Genomic DNA, 14,544 nt, shown 5'->3' on the forward strand with positions numbered 1-14,544 from the left:
ATGACCCCTATTGATTTTGAGGTCACTCCATCAAAGGTCAAGGTCACAGGGGCCTGAACATGGAAAACCATTTCCGATCAATAACTAGAGAACCACTTGACCCAGAATGTTGAAACTTCATAGGATGATTGTACATGCAAAGTAGATGACCCCTATCGATTTTGGGGTCACTCCATTAAAGGTCAAGGTCACAGGGGCCCGAACATTGAAAACCATTTCCGGTCAGTAACTTGAGAACCACTTGACCCAGAATGTTGAAACTTCATAGGATGATTGGTCATGAAGAGTAGATGACCCCTATTGATTTTGGGGTCATTCTGTCAAAGGTCAAGGTCACAGGGGCCTGAACATGGAAAACCATTTCCGATCAATAACTAGAGAACCACTTGACCCAGAATGTTGAAACTTCATAGGATGATTGTACATGCAAAGTAGATGACCCCTATCGATTTTGGGGTCACTCCATTAAAGGTCAAGGTCACAGGGGCCTGAACATTGAAAACCATTTCCGGTCAGTAACTTGAGAACCACTTGACCCAGAATGTTGAAACTTCATAGGATGATTGGTCATGAAGAGAAGATGACCCTTATTGATTTTGGGGTCACTCTGTCAAAGGTCAAGGTCACAGGGGCCTGAACATTGAAAACCATTTCCGATCAATAACTAGAGAACCACTTGACCCAGAATGTTGAAACTTCATAGGATGATTGATCATGAAGAGTTGATGACCCCTATTGATTTTGGGGTCACTCCCTCAAAGGTCAAGGTCACAGGGGCCTGAACATTGAAAACCATTTCCGATCAATAACTAGAGAACCATTTGACCCAGAATGTTGAAACTTCATAGGATGATTGGTCATGATTAGTAGATGACCCCTATTGATTTTGGGGTCACTCTGTCAAAGGTCAAGGTCACAGGGGCCTGAACATTGAAAACCATTTCCGATCAATAACTAGAGAACCACTTGACCCAGAATGTTGAAACTTCATAGGATGATTGATCATGAAGAGTAGATGACCCCTATTGATTTTGGGGTCACTCCGTCGAAGGTCAAGGTCACAGGGGCCTGAACATTGAAAACCATTTCCGATCAATAACTACAGAACCATTTGACCCAGAATGTTGAAACTTCATAGGATGTTTGGACATGCAGAGCAGATGACCCCTATTTATTTTGAGGTCACTTGATCAAAGGTCAAGGTCACAGAAGCCTCAACAGTGACTTGAGAACCACTAGGTCAAGAGTGTTGAAATTTAGCGGGATGATTGGACATGCCAAATAGATGATCCCTATTGCAGCCAATGATCAGTGTCTCTTTGACTTTTGCTCCTGACCCCTATTGACTTCTTGCCTATAGGACTTTGCATTGGGGGAGACATGCGCTTTTTTACAAAAGCATTTTCTAGTTTATGATTTGATTTTTACCAAACTTGCACACAACTTGTATCACCATAAGATCTTGGTTCCTTTCTTGAACTGGCCAGATTCCTTTATGGGTTCCAGAGTTATGGCCCATGAAAGGGCCAGAATTAGCTATTTTGACCTTGTCTGCACAATAGCAGCTTCATTTATGATTTGATTTTAACCAAACTTGCACACAACTTGTATCACCACAAGATCTCGGTTCTTTTCTTGAACTGGCCAGATTCCATTATGTGTTCCAGAGTTATGGCCCCTGATAGGGCCAGAATTAGCTATTTTGACCTTGTCTGCACAATAGCAGCTTCATTTATGATTTGAATTTAATCATACTTGCACAAAATTTGTGTCACCATAAGATCTTAGTTTCTATCATGAACCGGCCAGATCCCATAATGGGTTCCAGAGTTATGGCCCCTGAAATGGCCAAAATTTGCTATTTTGACCTTGTCTGCACAATAGCAGCTTCATTTATGATTTGACTTTAACCAAACTTGCACACAACTTGTATTACCGTAAGATCTCGATTCCTTTTATACGCCAAAAGGGACGTATTATGATATCGCCTCAGTGTCCGTCTGTCTGTCTGTCTGTCTGTTGGTTAGCAATTTCCCTTCGGCTCTTAAACTCTTGAACCCCTTGAAGGATTTCAAAGAAACCTGACACAAATGTTCACCTCATCGAAACGACGTGCAAAGCGTATGTTTTGGATGGCTCACTTCAAGATGAAGGTCACACTTAGGGGTTAAAGGTCATATGACTTTGGTTTGTGTGTATATTGCTCTGCATTTGCATTGCATTGCAGTGCTTTTGTTCTACTCACCCTGGCGTCAGTGTCGGCGTCGGCGTCACACCTTGGTTAAGTTTTTGCATGCAAGTACATACAGCTATCATTTAAAGGCATATAGCTTTGAAACTTATTTTTTCTTTTTCTAGGTCAATTACCAACCTCACTGGGTCAAGTTCCATAACTCTGACATGTATTTTGAGCAAATTATGCCCCGTTCTGGACTTAGAAAATTCTGGTTAAAGTTTTACATGCAAGTTACTATCTCCAAAACTAATGCAGATATTGAATTGAAACTTCACGTGTCTTCGGGGTTATAAAACTAGTTGATAGCAGCAAGTTCCATAACTCTGATCTGCATTTTGGCCAAATTATGCCCCCTGTTGGACTTAGAAAATTCTGGTTAAAGTTTTGCATGCAAGTGCATCCAGCTATTACTAAAAGGCATATAAACTTGAAACTTATTTTTTCTTTTTCTAGGTCAATTATCAACCTCACTGGGTCAAGTCCCATAACTCTGACATGTATTTTGGGTAAATTATGCCCCCTTTTGGACTTAGAAAATTCTGGTTAAGGTTTTCCATGCAAGTTACTATCTCCAATAACTCTGATATGCATTTTGGTCAAATTATGTCCCCTTTTGAACTTAAAACTCTTTTGATATTTAACATTTGGGGTAATATTTTCCTGCTTCTGGAACAATATTTCGAATAGTCGAGCTTGGCTGTCTTACGGACAGCTCTTGTTTTTATTTGGCAGATCCTTCCTTTGTTCACTTACAATAATTTTTTTTTCAATTACTTCCCTTTTATGTTACTATAAATAGCTTATTTAGTAACTTTTTTATTATTGGCCGTAGGGAAAAACCAAGACCACTTTTCTGTGGTACAACATGGATGGTATCTCTAATTAGATGTATTTTGACATATTTGTACCTTGTAAAAAATGTTTTTTCTTTTTGGTTAAAAAACATTTTGTATGAAACTATCGGCCTGATTTGAAAATAATTTTATTTGAAGTAACTTTAAGAAAATTTCAACTACATTTTCTCATAATTTTTTTGATTGATCTTGATTATGACGTTTTGACCTTCTTGTCCTTAAGTGCAATGATAATAGGTGAGCGATATAGGGCCATTATGGCCCTCTTGTTATGTTTGACATTTTATTTATCATAACAGTAGCAGCAGAATGAATTAGATTTCAAATGTAAATAAATCAGATTTGCATTGCATTACATTTTCATTTCTGTATTTCTTTATAAAAAATCATGGTAAGTTGAAATGTAACAATTTTATAATTGAAAGTGAAAGTGAAACTAGAAAGAGTACGCGTTTTGGATGCATCAGATTTTGTTATATTATATAATTATAATTGTCATTATTGTGCGGGTTGTGCAGTAATATGTGGATTTTACAGTCAGCCATGCTTTCTCTTTTCATAGTCAATTATATTTTAGTAATTCATGATGTTTGTCTTATTTTCTTGTTGATATTTTTCATTGAAATTAAAAAGACCCATTGAGTTTGAAAATCCCCCATTAATTTCAGGGCCAAGGGGGGATTTTTCACATTGCTAAAATTTCTTTCTCAGCCACTGAAAACTGTGTGTTATTCTCCAACAATTCATTTTTCTGATGTCACAATTATTACGTCATAGCATCAGCATAGCAGCGTGCTGGAAAAGAAATCAACAGAAAACGGGCAATTATTTGATGGCTGTCGTCAAGGATGTACGTAATAATACTTGATAACAACATCAATCATACAATCAAAATAATATTCAGTACAACCTCTCCAGAGCGGCCCTCTCTGAAGCAAAAACCTCTCTATAACAACATCATCAAAATTTCCCTAAGCTGAAATATGCTATCATATTTACCTCTCCAGAACAACAACCTCTACATAACAGTCAATATTTGTATCTCCCAAAGGGTGTTGCTCTACAGTGGTTGCACTTTGCTCCTGAATAAAATCATTGGCGTTTAGATTCGTATTATTATATCACTCGGGCTGCACCCTCATGGTATAATTCCTTCGCATCTAAACTCCAAACAATGATTTTATTCAACAACAAATTACTGTTTGGGATATATTATTTCTTAAACAAACTTGATAATAAAGTAGTTTTGCCATCTTTTTGTTTTATATAAAAACACTGCTTAAAAAGTACCACTTCAAATATGATGCAATTTTCCTCCTGTCCTCTTCACAATTTGTCACATTTTTGTCAGTTTAAATGATACAGGTGCCATCACCAAAATCTGAAGAAGAGCCCAGTTTTCATACATATCTGTCAACTGTGAAGTGAAGAAAAGTTCATTGGATGAAATTCCAGATTTTCTCACTGTTGTTTTTCTTGTATTTGAGTTTTTAGCTCACTTGTCACATAGTGACAAGATGAGCTTTTGTGATCGCCCTTCATCCGTCCATCTGTCATCAATCCACAATTTCTTGTGAACATGCTAAAGACCACATTTTGCAATTGATTTTAATCAAACTTGCACACAACTTGTATTGGCATAATATCTCAGTTCCTTTCGCAAACTGAACAGATCCCATCATAGGTTTAAGAGTTATGGCCCCATAAAGAGCCAAAGTTTGCTATTTTGGCTTTTGCAGCCAAATAGAGACAGCATTTATGGTTTGATCTTGATGATCTCTAGGCCAAGTTCGAAACTGGGTCATGTGGGGTCAAAAACTAGGTCTCCAGGTCAGATCAAAGGAAAAGCTTGTTAACACTGTACAGGCCACATTTATGACCCTATCTTCATAAAACTTGGTCAGAATATTTATCTTGATAATTCCAAGGCTAAATTTAACAGGTGAGCAATATAGGGTTATCATGACCCTCTTGTTCTGTTTATTGCAGAAGTCCACGGAAAAATAGAGCATTATATGCTCAGCAGAGGCCGCAGTCAACTGTTGTCTATTCCACTTACTCACAGCCGAGAAATTCACAGCTAGCCATAGACTCCCAGATACCATTGGGAAGTAGTCCCAGGTAGAAATACTTTCCACATTAAAAAATTTTGTCTCTGGATATATTGACTACCATAAATACCCATGTATGCACAAGCCTTTTTAGCTCATCTGTCACATAGTGACAAGGTGAGCTTTTGTGATAGCCCTTGTCTGTTGGTCCACAATATCTTGTGAACATGATAGAGACAGATTTGTGCAATTGATTTTATTCAAACTTGCACACAACTTATATTAGCATAATATCTCGGTTCTGTTCGAAATCTGGCCAGATCCCGTTTTGGGTTCCAGAGTTTTGGCCCCTTAAAGGGCCAAAATTTGCTATTTTGGCTTGTGAACATGATAGAGACTACATTTTGAAATCGATTTTAATCAAACTTGCACACAACTTGTATTGGCATAATATCTCGGTTCCTTTGGAAAACTGGCCAGATCCCAACAAGAGTTATGGTCCATTAAAGGGCCAAAATTTGCTATTTTGGCTTTTGCATCAATATAGAGACTTCATTTATTGTTTGATTTGATACAAACTTGCAAAATATCATTAACAACAATAGATCTTGGATTCCATGATAAATCCGTCAGATTTAATAATAGGTTCTGGAGTTATGGCCCCTGATTAACCCCTGAAAGAGCCAAAATTTGTTAATTAGTTTTTAGCTCTACTATACGAAGTATGGAGAGCTGTCCTATTCGACCCAGCGTCGGTGTCCTGCGTCTGCACCTTGGTTAAAGTTTTGATGCACTTTCTCTTTATCTCTGTAATTACTTGATGGATTTTCTTCAAATTTAAAATAGTTATTCCTCATCATCACCCACATTATATGGTACAAGGGCCATAATTCTTGCAATATTTCATGAATTATGAAGGGATGTATTATGTTATACCCCCGGTGTCCGTCTGTCTGTCCGTTCGTCCGTCCGTCTGTCTGCTCTGTCTGTCTGTTAGCAATTTCGTGTCTGCTCTGTAACTCTTGAACCCCTTGAAGGATTTCAAAGAAACTTGACACAAATGTTCACCACACTGAGACGATGTGCAGAGCGCATGTTTTGGATGTCTCATTTCAAGGTCAAGGTCACACTTAAGGTTCAAAGGTCATATGAGTGTGTTTCGTGTCTGCTCTGTAACTCTTGAATTGCTTGAAGGATTTCAAAGAAACTTGGCACAAATGTTCACCACACTGAGACGACGTGCAGAGCGCATGTACTGGATGACTCACTTCTAGGTCAAGGTCACACTTAGGGGTCAAAGGTCATATATGGCTTTGCTTTGTGTATACTGCTCTGCATTGCAGTGCTCTTGTTTTTATTTGGTAGATCCCTTTTTAGCTCACCTGTCACATAGTGACAAGGTGAGCTTTTGTGATCACGCAGCGTCCGTCGTCCATCCGTCCGTAAACTTTTGCTTGTGACCACTCTAGAGGTCACATTTTTCGTGGGATGTTTATGAAAGTTGGTAAGAATGTTCACCTTAATGATATCTAGGTCAAGTTCGAAACTGGGTCACGTGCCGTCAAAAACTAGGTCAGTAGGTCTAAAAGTAGAAAAACCTTGTGACCTCTCTAGAGGCCATATATTTCATGATGTCTTCATGAAAATTGGTCAGAATGTTCACCTTGATGATATCTAGATCAAGTTTGAAACTGGGTCAAGTGCCATCAAAAACTAGGTCAGTAGGTCTAAAAATAGAAAAACCTTGTGACCTCTCTAGAGGCCATATTTTTCATGGGATCTGTATGAAAGTTGGTCTGAATGTTCATCTTGATGATATCTAGGTCAAGTTCGAAACTGGGTTACGTGCCGTCAAAAACTAGGTCAGTAGGTCAAATAATAGAAAAACCTTGTGACCTCTCTAAAGGCCATATTTTTCATGGGATCTGTATGAAAGTTGGTCTGAATGTTCATCTTGATGATATCTAGGTCAGGTTCGAAACTGGGTCACGTGCGGTCAAAAACTAGGTCAGTAGGGCTAAAAATAGAAAAACCTTGTGACCTCTCTAGAGGCCATATATTTCATGAGATCTTCATGAAAATTGGTCAGAGTGTTCACCTTGATGATATCTAGGTCAAGTTCGAAAGTGGGTCACATGTCTAAAAAAACTAGGTCAGAAGGTCAAATAATAGAAAAACCTTGTGACCTCTCTAGAGGCCATATTTTTCATGGGATCTGTATGAAACTTATTCTGAATGTTCATCTTGATGATATCTAGGTCAAGTTCAAAAGTGGGTCACATGCCGTCAGAAACTAGGTCAGTAGGTCAAATAATATGAAAACCCTGTGACCTCTCTAAAGGCCATATTTTTCATGGGATCTGTATGAAAATTGGTCTGAATGTTCATCTTGATGATATCTAGGTCAAGTTCGAAACAGGGTCATGTGCGGTCAAAAACTAGGTCAGTAGGTCTAAAAATAGAAAAACCTTGTGACCTCTCTAGAGGCCATACTTGTGAATGGATCTTCATAAAAATTAGTCAGAATGTTCATCTTGATGATATCTAGGTCAAGTTCGAAAGTGGGGCATGTGCCATCAAAGACTAGGTCAGTAGGTCAAATAATGAAAAAACCTTGTGACCTCTCTAGAGGCCATATTTTTCATGGAATCTGTGTAAAAATTGGTCTGAATGTTTATCTTGATGATATATAGGTCAAGTTTGAAACTGGGTCAACTGCGATCAAAAACTAGGTCAGTAGGTCTTGAAATAGAAAAACCTTGTGACCTCTCTAGAGGCCATACCCTTGAATGGATCTTCATGAAAATTGGTCAGAATGTTCACCTTGATGATACCTAGGTCAAGTTTGAAACTGGGTCACATGCCTTAAAAAACTAGGTCGGTAGGTCAAATAATAAAAAAAACCTTGTGACCTATCTAGAGGCCATACTTTTTCATGGGATCTGTATGAAAATTGGCCTGAATGTTCATGTTGATGATATCTAGGTCAGTTTTGAAACTGGGTCAACTGTGGTCAAAAACTAGGTCAGTAGGTCTAAAATTAGAAAAATCTTTTGACATCTCTAGAGGCCATATTTTTCAATGGATCTTCATGAAAATTGATCTGAATGTTCACCTTGATGATATCTAGGTCATTTTCGAAACTGGGTCACGTGCGGTCAAAAAGTAGGTCAGTAGGTAACGTGGGTCACGTGCTATCAAAAACTAGGTCAGTAGGTCAAATTGTAGGAAAACCTTGTGACCTCTCTAAAGGCCATATTTTTCATGGGATCTGTATGAAAATTGGTCTGAATGTTTATCTTGATGATATCTAGGTCATTTTCGAAACTGGGTCACGTGCGGTCAAAAACTAGGCCAGTAGGTATAAAAATAGAAAAACCTTGTGACCTCCTAGAGGCCATTTTTTTCATGAGATCTTCATGAAAATTAGTGAGAATGTTCACCTTGATGATATCTAGGTAAAGTTCAAAACAGGGTCACGTACCTTCGAAAACTAGGTCAATAGGTCAAATAATAGAAAATCCTTGTGACCTCTCTAGAGACCATATTTTTCAATGGATCTTCATGAAAATTGGTCAGAATTTTTATCTTGAAAATATCTAGGTCAAGTTCAAAACTGGTTCACATCAGCTCAGAAACTAGGTCACTATGTCAAATAATAGAAAAAACGATGTCATACTCAAAACTGGGTCATGTGGGAAGAGGTGAGCGATTCAGGACCATCATGGTCCTCTTGTTTGTTCTCTTACAATAATATTTTATGCCCCCGAAGGGAGGCATATTAGTTTTCAACTGTCCGTTAGTTCGTTCGTTCGTTCGTTCGCTCGCTCGCTCGCTCGTCACAACGTTAACTTTTTGCATGAAGGCACTTTACTCGAGAACCACTGCACCCAGGACCTTCAAACTTCACATGCTGATAGAACTTATTGAGTACACCACACCTACTGACATTGGGGTCACCAGGTCAAAGGTCAAGGTCACAGGGGCCAATGTTAACTTTTTGCATGAAGGCACTTTACTCACGAACCACTGCACCCAGGACTTTCAAACTTCACACTCTGATAGTACTTATTGAGTACACCACCCCTACTGACTTTAGGGGTCACCAGATCAAAGGTCAAGGTCACAGGGGCCAACGTTAACTTTTTGCATGAAGGCACTTTACTCGCGAACCACTGCATCCAGGACTTTCAAACTTCATATGCTGATAGTACTTATTGAGTACACGACCCCTACCGACTTTGGGGTCACCAGGTCAATGGTCAAGGTCACAGGACCAACGTTAACTTTTTGCATGTGGTACAACATGTATGGTACATTCAATTTTTAGATGATTTTTATGCCCCCGAAGGGAGGCATATACTTTTTGAACCGTCTGTCTGTCTGTCTGTCGGTCTGTCCGCAATTTTCGTGTCCGGTCCATATCTTTGTCATCGATGGATGGATTTTCAAATAACTTGGCATGAATATGTACCACAGTAAGACGACGTGCAGTGCGCAAGACCCAGGTCCGTAGCTCAAAGGTCAAGGTCACACTTAGACGTTAAAGGATAGTGCATTGATGGGCGTGTCCGGTCCATATCTTTGTCATCGATGGATGGATTTTCAAATAACTTGGCATGAATGTGTACCACAGTAAGACGACGTGCAGTGCGCAAGACCCAGGTCCGTAGCTCAAAGGTCAAGGTCACACTTAGACGTTAAAGGATAGTGCATTGATGGGCGTGTCCGGTCCATATCTTTGTCATCGATGGATGGATTTTCAAATAACTTGGCATGAATGTGCTTTTTTTGGATTTCTCCTTTTTGTTGTTCCTGTCCTTTTGGCTTCAACAGTCAAGTTCTTTAAATTTTGCTCCCATCCTCTGATGTAACCCTTCGGGCATATATTGCCCCGCTTAGCAGCGCTCTTGTTACTTAGAATTTCAGGTTAAAGTTTTGATGCACTTTCACTCTATCTCAGATATTCCAAAATGGATTTGATTCAAACTGAAAGTAGTTGTTCCACATCATCTCCCACATCATATGACACAAGACCCATAACTCTGGTACCAATATTAAATGAATTATCCCCTTCCTTTTATTTAGAATTTCAGGTTAAAGTTTTGATGCACTTTCTATCTCAGTTATTACTAAATGGATTTGATTTAAACTTAAAATAGTTGTTCAACATTATCACTCACATCTTATGACACAATGGCCATAACTCTTGCACCAATATTTTATGAATTATCCATTAAAGCTGGAAAGTCGCCAAATGACCTATCATGTGTCGGTGCGATGTTAAATCCAAATATAAAAAAAAAATTTAAAAAAAAATGAATTATCCCCCTTTTTACGTCGAATTTCAGGTTAAAGTTTTGGTGCACTTTCACTCTGTCTCAGTTATTAATCCCCCGCTGTGGGAATGGTCTGCGTCCATCCGTCCGTCCGTCCTTTGATCACCTCATCAAGACGATGTGCAGAACCCATGAGTCAGCCTTGTCGGTTCAAGGTCAAGGTCACAACTCAAGGTCAAAGGTTTGAGCCTGCCATTTTGTGGCCGCTCTATATCTCCTAAACCCCTTGAAGGAATTTTATAAAACTTGGGTCAAATGATCACCTCATCAAGACGATGTGCAGAACCCATGAGTCAGCCATGCGGTCAGTCAAGTCACAACTCAAGGTCAGAGTTGAGCTTCATTTGTGTTGCTTATATCTCTTAAACCCTTGAAGGAATATTTAAAACTGGTCAATGATCACCTCATCAAGACGATGTACAGAACCCATGAGTCAGCCATGCCGGCTCAAGGTCAAGGTCAAAGGTTTGAGCCTTCCATTTTGTGTCCGCTCTATATCTCTTAAACCCCTTGAAGGAATTTTATAAAACTTGGGTCAAATGATCACCTCATCAAGACGATGTGCAGAATCCATGAGTCAGTCATGCCGGCTCAAGGTCAAGGTCACAACTAAGGGTCAAAGGTTTGAGCCATCCATTTTGTTTCCGCTCTATATCTCCTAAATCGCTTGAAGGATTTTCATCAAACTTGGGTCAAATGATCACCTCATCAAGGCGATGTGCAGAACTTATGAGTCAGCCATGTCGGCTCAAGGTCAAGGTCACAACTGAAGGTCAAAGGTTTGAGCCTTCCATTTTGTGTCCGCTCTATATCTCCTAAACCCCTTGAAGGAATTTTTTAAAACTTGGGTCAAATGATCACCTCATCAAGAACTCATGAGTCAGCCATGTCAACTCAAGGTCAAGGTCACAACTGAAGGTCAAAAGTTTCAGCTCTGTATCGCCTAAACCCCATGAAGGATTTTCATGAAACTTTGGTCAAATGATCACCTCTTCAAGACGTTGTGCAGAATTCATGAGTCAGCCATGTCAGTTCAAGGTCAAGGTCACAGCTAAAATCAAAGGTTTACCCTTTCACTATCCATAGCAGTGGTGGGGGATTTAGCTGTCTTTCAGACTGCCTTGTTACTAAATGGATTTGATTCAAACTTAAAATAATTGTTTCACCTTATCACACACACCATCTGACACAAGGTCCATAACTCTAGTACCAATTTTTCATGAGTTATGTGCCCCTTTTACTTAGAATTTAAGGTTAATTTTGATGCATTTTCACTATATCTCTGATATTACAGAGAGGATTTGATTCAAACTTAAAATTGTTGTTCAACATCATCACTCAAGTCATACCCGGTATGACACAAGGACCATAACTCTAGCACCAGTATATTATGAATTATCTCCCCTTTTACTTAGAATTTCAAGTTAAAGTTTTGGTGCACTTTCTCGCTATCTCAGTTATAATGTCTCCCACCACACAGTGGTGTGGGAGACATATTGATTTACTCCAGTCTGTCTGTGTGTCTGTCACAAAGCTTGTCCGCACTCTAAGTCGAACATTTCTCATCCGATTTTCACCAAACTTAAACAAAATGTGTTTGACCATAAGACCTCAACCAAGTTAGATAACTAGCTAAATCAGCCAAGACACTTCGGAATTATGGCCCTTGACAATAATGTATGAATCACCTAGATTCATAAATATGCTGAAGACTTCATTCTCAAACATGCACCAAAAACCATTCATCTTGTCCGCACTCTAAGTCGAACATTTCTTATCCGATTTTCACCAAACTTAAACAAAATGTGTTTGACCATAAGACCTCAACCAAGTTCGATAACTAGCTAAATCAGCCAAGACACTTCGGAATTATGGCCCTTGACAATAATTTATGAATCACCTAGATTCATAAATATGCTGAAGACTTCATTCTCAAACATGCACCAAAAACCATTCATCTTGTCCGCACTCTAAGTCGAACATTTCTTATCCAATTTTCACCAAACTTGAACAAAATGTGTTTGACCATAAGACCTCAGCCAAGTTCGATAACTAGCTAAATCGGCCAAGACACTTCGGAATTATGGCCCTGGACAATAATTTATGATTCACCTAGATGCATAAATATGCTGAAGACTTCATTCTCAAACATGCACCAAAAACCATTCATCTTGTCTGCACTCTAAGTCGAACATTTCTCATCCGATTTTCACCAAACTTGAACAAAATGTGTTTGACCATAAGACCTCAGCCAGGTTCGATAACTAGGAAAATCGGCCAAAACACTTCGGAATTATGGCCCTTGACAATAATTTATGAATCACCTAGATGCATAAAAATGCTAAGTCTTCATTCTCAAACATGCACCAAAAACCATTCATCTTGTCTGCACTCTAAGTCAAACATTTCTTATCCGATCTTCACCAAACTCGAACAAAATGTGTTTGCAAATAAGACCTTGGCCAAGTTCGATAACTAGCCAAAGCGGTTAAGACACTTCGGAATTATGGCCCTTGACAATAACTAATGAATCACCTAGACTCATAAAAATGCTGAAGTCTTCATTCTCAAACATGCACCAAAAAGCATTCATCTTGTCTGCACTCCAAGTCAAACATTTTTTATCCGATCTTCACCAAACTTAAAATGTGTATGACCGTAATTCCTCTCCCAGGTTCGATAACTAGCAAAATTGGTATAGGCACTTCAGAATTATGGCCCTTGAATTACTGGAAATCAGGCATTTTACTCAAAGGTATATTTGTTGTGACTAAACAGTATAAAAACACCGACTTAGTGTTTAGATGATTAGGCAGTTGTGGGAGACATGCGCTTTTCTCAAAAGTAGCTCTAGTTACTAAATGGATTTGATTCAAACTTAAAGTAGTTGTTCCACATCATCACCCACATCATATGACACCAGGTGCATCAGTCTTGCACTAATATTTCATGAGTTATGCCCCCCTTTTGCTTAGAATTATACTTATTTAATGTTTGATACACTTTAACTTTATCTCTCTTATTACTTGATACTTTTGATACAGACTTGAGCTAGTCAAGCTATTGTCCAATATCTTCATTCACATTGGTGTCATTAAATACTCCGAGTCATTAAACACTCCAGTGACAGCTCCAGCTTCCTCTGATGTGCCAAGTTTCACTATCCAGTATCTAAATGGTCAAGCGTGATGTCTCCTGTGACAGCTCTTGTTCCTCTGGCTACGCCCCCTCTTTTCAGAGGTATGGCCGCAGAAATAGTCGAAAATGCACATTTTCACCTTGTGACGCGCCTAGCTCAAGAAGTATTTTAAATAAATTGATGAAACCTTGCATGAGTTTTTATCTTGATATGAACTTGCGCACCTCCTATTTTTCGTCTGGCTCCGCCTCCTATTTCCAGAATTGTGGCCTCTGAAATAGTCAAAAATGCACATTTTCACCTTGTGACACGCCTAGCTTAAAAACTATTTGATATAAATTAATGAAAACTTGCATAAGATTTTATCGTGATATGAACTTGCGCACATTCTATTTTTATGCTCTCCTTCAAAGAAGGAGGGGTATATTGTTTTGCAGATGTCGGTCGGTCAGTCGGTAGGAATGTAGACCAATCTGTTTCCAGATGATAACTTAAGAACACTTGGGCCTAGGATCATGAAAGTTGATAGGATGCTTGATCATAACGAGCAGATGACCTCTATTGATTTTGAGATCAGTAGGTCAAAGGTCAAGGTCACAGTGACCCAGAACCGTTAAACGTTTTCCGGATGATAACTCAAGAACGCTTGGGCCTAGGATCAGGAAAGTTAATATGTTGCTTTGTCATGACCAGCAGATGACCCCTATTGATTTTGAGATAAGTTGGTCAAAGGTCAAGGTCACAGGGACCCAGAACAGTTTAATGGTTTCCGGATGATAACTTAAGAATGCTTGGGCCTAGGGTCATGAAAGTTGATAGGGAGGTTGGTCATGACCAGCAGATGACCCCTATTGATTTTGAGGTCAGTAGGCCAAAGGTCAAGGACACAGTGACACGGAACAGTAAAACTGTTTCCGGACAATAA

General features: G+C 39.0%; 1 protein-coding gene across 5 annotated transcripts in view; it reads left to right on the plus strand.

Annotated features, from left to right (window-relative positions):
* LOC123540115 (insulin receptor substrate 1-B-like) overlaps positions 1-14,544 on the plus strand; it is a 164,924-nt gene that overhangs the window by 94,885 nt on the left and 55,495 nt on the right. For 4 of the 5 annotated variants that reach the window (XM_053526335.1, XM_045324910.2, XM_053526336.1 and 1 more), the window contains one exon: positions 5,080-5,211. The exons of the other annotated variant lie outside the window; for it this stretch is intronic. In XM_053526335.1, the coding sequence (XP_053382310.1) occupies positions 5,080-5,211 (132 nt within the window). The remainder of the gene's footprint in view (positions 1-5,079; positions 5,212-14,544) is intronic. 5 annotated transcript variants of the gene reach the window in all.

The sequence above is a fragment of the Mercenaria mercenaria genome, chromosome 16 (genome assembly GCF_021730395.1).
Source record: "Mercenaria mercenaria strain notata chromosome 16, MADL_Memer_1, whole genome shotgun sequence".
Classification (NCBI taxonomy): domain Eukaryota; kingdom Metazoa; phylum Mollusca; class Bivalvia; order Venerida; family Veneridae; genus Mercenaria; species Mercenaria mercenaria.